The 13,632-nt window shown below is 39.8% G+C and overlaps 1 protein-coding gene across 3 annotated transcripts in view; it reads right to left on the bottom strand.

Annotated features, from left to right (window-relative positions):
- The window catches only part of LOC117481902 (microtubule-associated serine/threonine-protein kinase 1-like), a 59,546-nt gene extending 47,112 nt beyond the window's left edge, over positions 1–12,434 (bottom strand). For 2 of the 3 annotated variants that reach the window (XM_034129833.1, XM_034129835.1), the window contains exons 1-2: positions 12,219–12,434; positions 2,561–2,592 (exon numbers count right to left, since the gene is read on the bottom strand). In XM_034129833.1, the coding sequence (XP_033985724.1) occupies positions 2,561–2,592; positions 12,219–12,257 (71 nt within the window). In that variant the 5' untranslated portion in view covers positions 12,258–12,434. The remainder of the gene's footprint in view (positions 1–2,560; positions 2,593–12,218) is intronic. The other variant, XM_034129834.1, reaches the window with a different exon arrangement.
- Positions 12,435–13,632: the final 1,198 nt, after the last annotated feature.

Genomic DNA, 13,632 nt, shown 5'->3' with positions numbered 1-13,632 from the left:
CACTGCAAGCGCGGAGCTCAGCTTTAAGCGTGCCGTGTCGTGCCGTACCCGTTTTTGGTTTGCGCTTCCACTAGGCCTAGTTACGGCCCGGCCCGGCCCGGGGCCCACTTTTTCACCTCTTTTCTGGCCCGACAAAATTGTGGGTTCTATCGGGGCCAACAAACAGGGCTGAGGTCGGGCTGAGTATGCTAAACTAGGGGGGGGAGCGCTGGCAAGAGGGCTAGAACTACAACAAGATGGGCATATTTGACCGTGATTTAATTGTAATACACGTTTCAAATGATGCCGAAGTAACAACATACTGATACCGGTTAGTAAAACCATGAATTAATGCTTTGACAAGTCTGCAGACAGACGGCAGGCGAAAAATCTTTTAAAATGCGTGTTTTTCTAGATGGAGATTGGCTAAGCTAACGCAGTATATGCCCCGACCGTCCACACTCACAACAACGGCCTACAGACATAAATAAAGCAGCGACTGTATTCACCATGACACAGGCAGTCTGTGGTGTGTACTTGTTTAACTTTTGTCGAGTTTCTGAACAGATATGAGGAGCTGTGAGCTCTGAGTGCTAACAGCTAACGGCTGTGTTGTGTTTCTGGAGTTCTCATTGAAGATGACGTCACGGCTCCGCCTACACTGCGTTACTATAGTAACTACCCCAGTTCCTAAACTGTAATGGAAGCGCAGCAGGAAGTTAGTCGGCCCTGTTAAGGCCCAACGCGGCCAAGCCGTACCAAGCCGTACCGAGTGTGGCCGAGGCCGACCGTGTAGTGGAAATGCGCCATAATTAGAGAATTAGCTGCATTTAAAGACAGACTGTGCTCAGTTTTTCTGCTCAAATGTCACAATTTTCTTCTTTGGTGTTTCAGTTTAACATGTCTGTGCCACAAATGAAGACACTTTAATCAGTTTGGTTCAAACACACTGTTTTCCAAATGGCCCAGAAAGTGTCTCCAGAGGTTTCTAATTCAGTCCCGTCTCTGTGGAAACGCCAACCGGACTTCTCTTTCTCCAGGAAGCTAATCTTGCTTTACGAAGCTTCCCGTTTTAAATCTGGCGTTACTGTTGACATTTTGAAGGAATTTCTATTAAACATTTAATTCAAGAGCATAATGAGAACTGAAATAAGAAATGACTCTTCCTCCTACTCTCTGCTCAGGATTATAATGTTTTTATCTACAAAATAACACTTTTAAACAATGGACTACAAGTTAAGCCCTGTTTTTGTTGGCAAACATTGGTTTTAAGTTTGTTAAAAGTATGCCGATTGAGCTACTTGCAGTTCCTGTCTTCAATGTATCCATTTGTACAGACAACTATAGTCAATGCTTTGATAGTGAAGAAAGTTTCATAGACATAAGGAGAGTCTTCTTCTCTCAATTTATAAAAATGTAATGAGCAAAAACTCCAATAGCGATGGAAAAGTCTGATACTAAAGGGAATCTTCTACTCTTCTCTAAAAATGATTAAAGAGATTCATTAACTACATGTTGGGGTGCGCTACTGGCTCAAAGATAACTTATTGTCAATGAGAGCACAGGATGAATTTAGAAATGTTTCTATTTCAGATTCCTGAAAGCTAACATTTGCTTCAACTAAAGAAATCCTTGTGACACGGTAAAAATGTGTGTCTCATGTATATATAGTTCTTATTCCTGCATTTTACTCACACCATTATGTCTCTCGCACTCATGAATTGGACTCTATTAGCTCTTTATTTATTATCATGTTTTAAGTATAGTTTGTTGTATAATTGGTGGAGTTTTGAACTTAAGATCGTCATTGCCAAAAACTACACAAAAAATAAAGCCATTAAATGTTGAATCTAAATAAAAAGGATCTCTAATGCACAATGAGAAGTGAGGAGCGATTACAGCAACTGCTTATCCTTTCAATGTGCATACACGCATGTGGTTATTGTATTGTGACATCTTTGATCAACTGTAATTGTCATAATGTATGCACAGTCAGTGATACACTTTCTGCTCTCTTGTTGTTGGCTTAACTCATTTGTCCAACACATCATGTACTCATCATGTACTGCTTTATTCTCCCTCCTCAACCTCAGCCTTCTCACGCCCCCGCAGGTTGTTGAGGTCAGAGCACCGCTCTCCTGCTGCTGAATGTTCATCGCACGGCTCACTGGTGCAACAGATTGGGCCGACAGAGGCGCTCTGAGAGGAAAAGGGCTCACGCAGAGCGGGAACATGCTGCAGTCTGAAGGCAAAATACCATCGTTTCACCACCACTTCCTTTAACAGAGCTGACTGATTCAGTGCTGACAAATGGTTTTCCTTCTTGCTTTTGTAAAGTAAACCAAAAATTGTATTTTATCGCACACTTAAGTGTATTTAAATATAAAAATCCATATATGTGGATATTGTCTTTTCAGAGAATTAACTATATTTCCATAATTTCTCTTTGGAAAATAATTCCATGAAGTCCACATCATTTCAGAAAGTCCAAGTAAACTCAAAGATACGGGACAGTATCTCAATACATATATCTATCCAGAGATACGTAAAGAAAAATAAGCTTGTGTAAATTCAAACTTACCTGCTACTTTTCCTCGGCAGAGGTAGATCCTTCTGGTGAGAAAGAGAAAGGAGAAGAAGAAGAGAAGAGGGGGAAGAACAGATGAATTAGCCTCACTACAAGAGTGAAATGCATGCAATCACTTTTTACACAGTGGGAAATAATGATTAACTGTACTGTAGGTGCTGTTAGAAATTAGGAATTGGCATAATAATAATATCAGTTAATACTGAAACAAATGAACTTATTAGATTCACATGCCTGATAAGTTACCTGAAGAAGAACAGGAAATGTTTTTGCTTCTGAACAATCTTTTAAATTCCGTATGCGTTTTCTATCCATATATCTACTCATCATATTTCTCACTGATGTTGTTTTTATGCTTTCACATCACTTTGTTGTCTTTTAGCATACAGATAGGTTGTGCATAAATCCAATTCGTTCAAGGTCACACATTGTACTGATACACTCTACACATCTGCGTATGCTTAGCATAAATAGGTTTCTTGAGTTATTACGGAGGAAATATATTCAAGAAGCAACAGAGTATTTTTGAGAAATGCAAAAGGAACAAAACATCAGATCGTATAATTGAGATGAAACCCAGAGGATGACAGCTATTACTAGGCTGTGCTATTTCTTTAACAGTTGTCTTTAACAAGTGGTAAGATATTTGTTTTGCTTATATGACCCTTCAAATAAAGCCATATTCACTTGTGCCCCCTTTACACAGATTAGGTGTTATTGTGGACATCATTGTGAGTTTTCCTTAGCATGTTATTTCAAAAGAAGAAGCGAACGGCATGTTTTAAAACACTACTGTAGCAAATGTTTTTAAAATGGTCAAAATAGTAGCTCATGCTGGGTTACATCTATAGCTAGTTTTGTGATTCCTTTGTCTCATGCAAGTGGAACACAGTTTGAAAACTGATCCCTGCTAAGTGCTCAGAGAGGAATCAGCAGGTTGAGTGGAGCCAAAGTCAATTTAAAACATGTTGCTGCTATATTTATGACATCGGGACACAACAGCAAGGACTCTGATGGGATTAGGATCTACTGGGAGGAATCTGTGTGGCGCTTGTTGCCCATCTATTCCCAATTTGATTCCACTTAACACTCGACTAAGGTAAGATCGGGTTGCCATCAATTTCTTTTGTCAGCCTGTACTGCACTGTTTATAGAGCTATTTTCTGCAGCCGAGTGTCTCTGCTCAAATAGCTATCATTATTTGTTTCGTTTGAGTCAGAGAAGGTTTAATGAATCAGAGGCATGTGTGATAGGAAAACGAAAGGAAGTGAGAAACCCCACTAGGGTCAGATAGGTTGATAATAAACCAGCTTGAGAGGAAAATAAGAGACTGTAATTGGTTTTCCGGTAGAACGAGAATTTCATCCTGTTAGACCTCCTGAAATGTGTCTCTCTCTCTCCCACAGTCTATCTCTTTGTCTTTGTATAAGTAAACAAGCATTACGAAAGCCAAACAAAGCCGAGCTGATGAAACATGACTTGACAGCTGGAGCTCTCGTCTCCAAACAATCTCCAAACAAACTCACAACCCAAACTCGCTGATTTACTTTCCAGCACTTAGGCATTAGATCTGGCACTTAATGCAAACCTATTGGGAGCCAGCAAGCAGAAGAAAAGACTGCAAGACACATTGTTATGCATCACAAACAGTTTTATAAAGGCTTGTTGAAGAAATCTCTACCACAATCTTGACAACAAGGTCAGTATAAGCAGCAGTAAACACATGAACAAAGAAACATGAAAAATGCTACTTTGCACTGACTACTTAAAAAAGTTGGTCTATATTGTAGGAAATATGCTTATTCACTTTCTCTTGGTTAGATGAAAAGATATGTACCACTCTCGTGTGTTTAGTATGGAGCTCAAACCAGGAGCCGATAGCTTAGCATAAAGATACGAAGCAGGAGAAACAGGTAGCGTTAGTGTTAGTGTATCTCATTTGTATAATCAAACAGTGAGATTAAACCATTAGTGGTGTTTTTAGAGAGGTTAATAAGCTGCTAATTTTTCTTAATACATTTGGATTAAGTGGTTCTGTCCGCGTTGGAATGTAGCTTATCTGCTGTTTGCCTTGCGATCTCAGTGTAAGCTAAAACAAATAAGACTACATAACTACCTATAAAACTACAAAATACTGTGTTTACATGTCTGTTTGTGGACAGACTAAACCTACAAATATAATGTTCACTTAGCTTTAGAGGTGTATTTTTGTAATCTTTGGGGCGAAGGATAGCTGTTTTCTGCTGTCTTTACGCTAAGATAAGATAACTAGCTGCTGCTGTCTGTCGCTTCATATCTAACATACAAACATGAGGTGAAATTGATCTTATAATCCAAACCTCTTAAAGAGAGCACACCAACGTATTTCCCAATATATCCAACTAGTTATTTAAATGAAGAGAGTGATCATTATGGGAGTGACTTCACCCATCATAGGGAGCTCTTTCTGGGACGGAGCAAGTTACATCATCGAGAGGAAGTGAGCTCGGCCAGGGTTACTCAGAGAGCCCTGCAGGTGTGTGTGTGTGTGTGTGTGTGTGTGTGTGTGTGTGTGTGTGTGTGTGTGTGTGTGTGTGTGTGTGTGTGTGTGTGTGTGTGTGTGTGTGTGTGTGTGTGTGTGTGTGTGTGTGTGTGTGTGTGTGTGTGTGTGTGTGTGTGTGTGTGGGGTGATAGGGGTGGCTAATGGATAAAACCCAACACCTGCTCCCTCTCTTTCTCACTGTCCGACAGACGGCTACGTGTTGTTGCCATGTTACTGGTTACTCGAGCATTTCTATGAACAATATTCTTCTTCGTTTCTCATGAGTGACCATGACAACCTATCAAAACTCTGAGTAATATCCACTTCGCTTCAGCTTCAGGCAAGAAAATGAACCTTGCATATTACAACACCAAGGATAGACAGTATAACATTGGTTTATCAGTTTGGATCGCAACAAAAGTACAAGGAAAGGCAGTCAAATCTCTAAAAGGGTACAATATTGTTTAATAGGACTGACTGTCATCTTTTTAATGGTGACACAGCTGTACATTACCTTCACCAAGGAAGTTGTTTTTTAAGATGTTTGTCAGCAGGATTAAGAAAAAACTACTGGCCCTGATTTTCCTGAAAACTTTGTGTAAGGATTTAGCATGGAGCAAAGAATAATCCAAATCATGGTGCGGATTAGTGTTACTTGACACAAGTCTGATTCGCATCTCTCATGAGAATTCAAGTCCGGATTTAAGACTTCCATGAAACAATAAAGAGCACAATCGGGCAACAAATCTGTGAGCACTTCCCTCACAAAACAAATGAATATTTAATTCTTCAGGCATTGTATTAATTTGTGTATACAATAATTAGTGGGCAGATACAGCTACACAGCCCCACAATAGTTCATTCAGAAGGCTATTTTGAAACATCTTTTGCAAATAACAAATATGTGCCTCCTGCAATTTGGATATTGTTCAAGTCCATGTTTAAATATTATATTCAATTTTAAGGTGTTGATGAAAATGTCGGCCCTACATCAGTGTTGCTATAACCCCAAACTAAAGGGTTGTGTCTACATTTACATTTATATTCAATGAATCCAACTATTTATATTCATACACTTCTATTTTATCAAAGGAAGCAATTGTCATAGTGGGCCATTTTAGAAAAATGATCCTGACATGAAAAAGACGGATAAGTGAAGCATATGAAGTATCAATAATGTAATTACATGATAAAAGAAAAGCAAAGGGTATGTAACAGTAATCACAGGCCTGGATGATCATTATGTGTGATTGTTCACCATTAAAAAACACATTTCCTGCCATAACGATTACACTTGAATGTCATGACGTGTCCCCACACTTCACCACACACAGCAAACCTCACACTAACTACACACTGCATCAATATCCGCCTGTGGGGAAATAGGTGGAAACAGCAGAAAGGTGTGATAACCCCCCCACACACAAAAGCATGCACACAGAAAAGGTCATTAATACTGGAAGTGTAATATTTCTGCTGTTTTACTGAAGGATCAATACGTTAAAATCGGACAAGAAGATGTGCTGATGGCAAAAAGTTGTTCTTCAAGTGACTGCAAATCATTCTCTTTCAGCCGCTATACAGTTCATTCTGAAAGGGACGTTCAAAAGTGAAGAGAAGGTGTCACATGATTTTGTTCTGTTTTTTTGTGCGTTATATTTACCCAAGGATAAAGCGAAGGCCAACTGGAAACCGAAGAATGTTAATATGCTGCTGCTCTGGGCTTCTGTTCTGTTTCTACTGCCAAAACTGACAGCAGATTGCGAGGCAAATGTCACGCTGTGTATTATTCAGTCTAATGGTTGTACTTAAAAGCTTTGAGATCAATGGTCATTACACTGAGGTCTAAATAATGTCTCATTGAACGACATTTAACCTATTTCACTTTCTTGCTACACCACTAGTTTAGTCCTTAAATAAGTGCTTTTTCTTTCCTTACTTTTGTCCATTTGTGTGTGTTTTGGCAAATAAGTTGGGCTCAAGCTTTCGGCTTTAAAGATGTCTGGCACGATAATTCAGGCCCAGTTAGAGTAGTTCAAATATTTGAAGCTATTCCCAAATATATTCTGTCCCAGATCTGTTGCTTTGATCTACACTTTGCTGTCTCAGTTCAAAACCTAGCCTCGTTGAATAATACTGACATCAGAAGGACGTGGTGGGGCAGAACAAAGCGGTGGGCATGGCAGTGAGTGACAGGACTTGGCAAAGAGAGCCGGATCGTCTGCAGTGATCACACTCTTATCCCTTGTGCTTAGCATATTGGAAATGGGCACACTGCCCAGAACAAAATATTGGAAAAATGATGATAGTGTGTGTGCAGCGTGTGGGTGTGGGTGTGTGTGTGTGTGTTGTGTGTGTGTGTGTGTGTGTGTGTGTGTGTGTGTGTGGTGTGTGTGTGTGTGTGTGTGTGTGTGTGTGTGTGTGTGTGTGTGTGTGTGTGTGTGTGTGTGTGTGTGTGTGTGTGTGTGTGTGTTGCACTGCATACTCCTACAGCAGAGAGGTGAGACATGTCGTATGACTTGTGTTTGTATGTGTGTGAGTGTATGAGCATATGGGATGAGTGTAAGTCGATCCACACACACCTTAATGCTCGGGATGTCAGGAACATCTTCACTTGAGATGAAAACGATTTGTCTCAATGACACACACTCACCCGCAGTTATAGGCTTATATAGTGGTACCACTAATCATTTTAGTTTCTTTTTCTTAGGTTTCATGTGAGAAAATAATGGCGTTTGGCAGGAAGACCAGCACTATGTGATGATTTAAAAAAAAATTGATTTGGCAGTAATGAAAACAGTAATATGTGACCTTATGACTATCATCACGTCCAATCACCGCTTTCGCCAAAGATTTCCCTCTAACTAGGTGTCAAATAAAGCAAAGATGAGCGAATATAACCACAAGTGGTCAAGGTTATGAATTTAAACAACCTAATGGGTTAGGTTTAGGAAAGGATCATAGTTTGAGTTAAACTGAGGAAATGAAAATTGTGAAGTTACATGCGGAAGTTAAGTTGTCAACATAAATAAATCAACAACTTCTGGGTGAAAGTCCTTTGTTTTTTTATCTATCCATCCACCCCAAACTCCTCTAGCAGTGGACTTTCCCGCTTTTTCCACCAAAACAATTGATCTGAGCGTCTTATGTTACCACATCGAGAAATGAAATGCAAAACATGCATTGAAAAAGCATGCGAATGATATAGGAAATGTGTGTGTTGTTCATTCAGCATCTGGTGACAGCAGGCTGGGAAACGGCAAGTCTCTCTGGACAAAAACAGCTGTTAACTCATGTATATTCAGCCTCATGTCACGCCCTCACAATGGTATGCCATGTGGAGCTGCCAGAAAGAGAGGGTGAAAGTGAAAATGAAGGTGAGGAAGAAGGGAGACATAGAGAAATATATGGATTGATAACAGGAGAATTTGAAGGTGAAGGATAAACTGAGTGCTAAATAAATAAAATAGAAGTGTAGAGTATGGTGGAAGTGAGGGAGACAAATGGAGAGAGAGGAAGAAGAATTAAGGAAGACATCAGGATGAATCAATCAGGACACTAAGTGACTGCAAGTAGCCATTAAAGAGAGTGAGTCCTTCCAAGAAGAAGGATGTTTCAGCAAGCGCTCTAAAAACAAACACATTTATGTCCAGGTGACGAAGCCGTCTAGAGCCTGCTGCAATTAGGATATGAGGAACTCAGGAGACACTGTGTTCTGTTGCGGCAAAGTCATCGAAGCTAAAAAGCAGATGCGTTAAAGGAAATGTAGACACTGTGTCTCCTTGACGTTGTTTGTCCACCAGAGAGTGCTGACAAGTTATATTTTCTATTGTAAACGTTCCCTCTTGGTATACATCGTTAAAATTATTTAACGACTACATTTAAGGGAAAATGTACAATACAGTGTTTTTACTGTCATGTACCGGGAAGTTGGCAACTGATTCTCCATAAGATTTATAAGAAATGTTATGAACCTTAGTAGTCAAATAGATCCTATTTCTGTATATTTTACAACGTTTTTTAACCATTCAAAGTTTCTTTACAGTTTGTATTAAGTTAACAACGCATGCATATGATTTAAGTTTGGCTGTGTTTGTTAAATCAATGAATGAGAGGCCTGATTGTATTTTCATCAATGATACAAATTGGGTTTCAATATTGATTGACACTAAGCCCTACCTTAGTTTTAGCCCCATTTTTTTCAGTGTCCACAATCATTAATGAAAAGTGATGTAATCTCTACGAGACACAAACATGCCACACACACACACACACACACACACACACACACACACACACACACACACACACACACACACACACACACACACACACACACACACACACACACACACACACACACACACACACACACACACACACACACACACACACACACACACACACACACCACACACACACACACACACACCCCCCCACACCCCCACCCCTTCCTCTTCCTCTTCCTCTTCCTCTTCCTCTCTCTCACTCTCTCTCTCTCTCTCCAGTGTGAAAGTAGATCCAGACAGAAAAGGGATCCAGATATTGTAATAGCCTCTTAATGGGGTCTACTGTAGCCCACAGCTGCTGCCTGCCTCAGGTCTATGCTGCCCCCCCTCTCCACCCCCCCCCCCCTGGCCCCGGGCCCTTTCAGCCCGTCCTGCTGCTGGTGGTCGGTCTTCCTCCCTGAGGGCTCACAGTGCTGTTAGGCCACCATTAGTTCTGCTAATGGGCCTGACAACTGCTCCACATCCGTGGCATTTAGACCTCCTCTGTCTGAGATATGGATATCGACCACTTCAATGGAAATGGAGAGTATAGGGGCAGAGGGTGGGAGTCAATTTGATATGTACGTGTAGGCATGAAAGTTATGTACAAACACACCCACACACTCACAATATGCTTAGTGTAGCCACTGCATGAGCACAGACCTTATTATGCACTCTGACTAAAATCAAAAGTTTGACTCACCGGTAATCTTGTAAGTGAATGTTTGTTGTATGTCTATCAGTTTGTTCCTGATTAAGTCGGAAACAAAGTCCATCTATGGTGTGTGTGTTTGTTTTCATTTCCACTGACAGGGTTCATGTTTAAATTTCAACTACAACTAACTTGTGAGAAATATGTAAATCAAAAGGAGCAAAGTGACTCAATGTCTTCTTATCCATACACCAAACTCTGCCAAAAAGACTGTTTCCTAACTGGATTTTTCTTTTATTTCTTCTTTTTATGTAAACAAAGCAAAAGATACATGAATCATCTGAGTGAGTGAGAGTTCTGCCTGATAGTAGAAATATTGTGTATTGAAGAAATCAACTCCTCCACACAACTTTTCAAAAGAAGCTTATTTAATATTCAAACTAAAACTATTCCTTGATACAGGCATTTTAACAAGCAAACATGACACATTAACGATTTACACCTTTATCTGGCAACAATTTGGTAAGGTATGGTTGGTAAAGTTATCTGTATATCAACATTTGTAAAATTCAATGGTTTTACTTCCTTAGAAGTTAAGTTTTTACATTGTTATACTAAATATTTCTTAATTGTCCTTGAATGTAACTGAATACTGCTGGTTTTAAGACAGATGGTCATACAATACATAATTTTGAATAGGTCAGTTGGGTTTTTAGGAAGTATTTATAGGCATTTTACAATCTTTGATATTTCTTCCGTTTCTCTCTCTGCACTTTACCAGAAACCATTATCAAAAGCCTCAGTCTAAATGTCACCAACAGTTCACAGGAAATCTTCAACAACCCGCAGATCTAGTGGTAGAGGTAACAGATTTTACTAATAATGAAATCGTCATTTACTTACTTAATCAAACACAGACATCAATGTTAGTGTCTGTTTAATCCACTAGGCCTTACAACAGGATGGTATGGCACTTGCAGAGTTAACTCTGATACCGGCGGTATTACTGCTATGTTTTCCCAGCTGAACAACAACATTTGTGCAGGAAATCTTCTGACGTTGCTTGTCTATATTTTATAAATGAAGAGCAATCTTCAAGAGCAGAATATCTTGGCACAATGTGCAGCTGAGTACTTTTACTCTAAATTAATTCACCAGGAAGCAGGAAAGCACTGGCAGACAGACAATGGCCCTGCATAGTAAGCTTTGCCTGCCTCACTTGATTAATTTCATGCAAGCGCCAACCGCACAGAGGAAAGCCTTGGGGAAGCTTTAACCAACGCCTTCCCATGTCTGTCATTATGTACAAGATATGTGCTAAGTGACTAGCTTCATCATGCAAAAATAACAACATAATCTACTACTCAGTCTCTTTCAGCAGCTCAGACTCATCACTGTTTTTTATAGTGGATGATGATTGGATGATGATTTTCCATATTTGTATTTAATGCGACTTAAGTGCCAAACCGGGTTAACAACCAAAAATACAGCTCAGTAAAGTGCTCAAAAATGTCATTCCATTTCAAGATTACGACATATTTTACCACTTGGCGCTGGACAAAACCTTCTACCTTGTCTCCCAAGCACTGCAGATAATATCTTCTACAAAGACAGTTCCTTTTTGAAGGACAACACAAGTCGTTTATAGTCCGAGAGCCAAAATAAACATAAAAAGGGGTCGTTTTAGTAAATCACATATCCTATGTCCTCATAGAAAGAGCAATAAAACACAAAGTTAACCTCATTCTCAATTACACCTTGCTAGAGACTGTATATGGTATGTCCTCCTCTGGAGTGGCTTTAAACCTGCCAGTCTCTTACTTGTAGTGTTGCTGAGCATATTTGCATATACTATAGGGTAAATACATATTATTCTGAATCCAAATCTGTTATTTAGCAGCTATTTCAATCACTGCACTTATTTGTTTTGCCTTTACAAATTGTGTTTGTTCACTGTCAAAGATGTGTTAAGATTTTTCCAAACAGTAACTACTGTATGTGTAGGCTACATGTGGACAATCTCGCACATCAATGAGCTGGACGGTTTTAAAGTAATGAAATATCATGATTTTGCAAGATATTCAACAAATATAATAATAGCTAAGTGTCAAAATAGTCAACACTTGCACTTATTCGGAATTAATACATGTTGCTTATGTACAACATTCAAACAAAACAATATGGTGACAAATAAGGTAAAGAAGTTCTCACCTGCAGCCTCCGTCTTCGGATGATCCCAGAATCATCCATGGTGCGTGTCCGGGGTCACCTGTCGTAGTGTCTCGTGGGCTCCTGTGGTTTCCAGGTGACGAGGGCGAGAAGACGCACCACTCTCGCGTGGCTTTCAGCGAGAGTCAATTTACTACTAAACCGAAATGCTTGGCGTTGTGTCGTCCGTTTTTAACATCACCAGAGAAAAACAGTGATCAATTGCTGCTGTTTTGGTGAGGGTGGTCAATTGAAAGCTTGCGAAAAAACGTATCTTGTCTCGCAAAAAAAAATACTTTACAATCAAAATATATAATGGAGACTGACATGGGCTGCTCTGTGGTGGGATCTGCTGAATGAGAAGTCCAGCTGAGAGACAGAGAAGAAGCCCAGACTGTCAGACTGAAGCTTATCAAAGCTCAAATAAGATGAAACAAATAAGTTTGCACACATCTGTCATCCCCGAGACATCTAGTATGAGTCACAGTTTTAAATAATAATAAGAATTGCACCAGTTACAGCAAAATGCAACTATTGTCATCCTGTAAAATGCTCCTCTCACAACGATCCTCTCCTTGAAGCTACGGGCTGCAGAAATCCGCTACATACTACAGGAGTCCACGGCAGCTAAAGCACAAACACAATTTCTGGGCTGAGAAAGCTCCAGTGCATGCATGTACACGGAGTTCATTGCATGCATATTGCACATTATTGCCCAACTACAAATCTCGATTTTATGACACATCCAGGCGCTGTCAAAGCTTTAAAAAAAGGCGAGATCAATGACAATCTGTAGCGACTCTTTACGTCCCTCTGGTGATGCACACATCGGAGCTGAAAGCAGGTTGATCACTTCGCGTTTTCCTCCTTCGATACACAGATTTGTCCGTTTTTCTGTCTTCTCACAGGTACACGATATGTTGTTCACTATGTTCTTCTCTGATGTAAGATTGATTTTCTCGCGTAAAACGATCTGTGGTCGCTGCACAGGCTTCGCTCCATCCTCAGCTCTTACCACCCACTTCCTACTACCAAATGACGCTTAACCCTTCAGTCACCAGAGGCTTGCATCAGCTAGTGAAGAGGGTTTTGATAAACAAGTTTTCGAGGTAACATTTTTAAAGGAGGACATTCATTTTTGCACAGCTCAGGTGCATCAGTAATATAATACAATAATTAACATTAAAAGGAAGTCTTGAAAATGATACAATTCAAGCTACAGTATAATAATGAGCTAAGTGATTAATAGGTACCCTCTAATAAATTAATTGCTGTAGTCGGTTTTCAAGCAAAAACTAGAAATAGCACAGTGGCCGTGACCGATCAAGTTGCCATCTACTCCCTCAGTTGGCCAAACTAACATTGTATTTGTACTGAAGACGTTGAAGGACTTTAATGTATATGTGTGTTGTAGTGA

Source organism: Trematomus bernacchii, unplaced genomic scaffold (assembly GCF_902827165.1).
Source record: "Trematomus bernacchii unplaced genomic scaffold, fTreBer1.1, whole genome shotgun sequence".
Classification (NCBI taxonomy): domain Eukaryota; kingdom Metazoa; phylum Chordata; class Actinopteri; order Perciformes; family Nototheniidae; genus Trematomus; species Trematomus bernacchii.
Note: the sequence above shows the minus strand (reverse complement) of the source record. Positions and strands in the feature narration are given on the sequence as shown.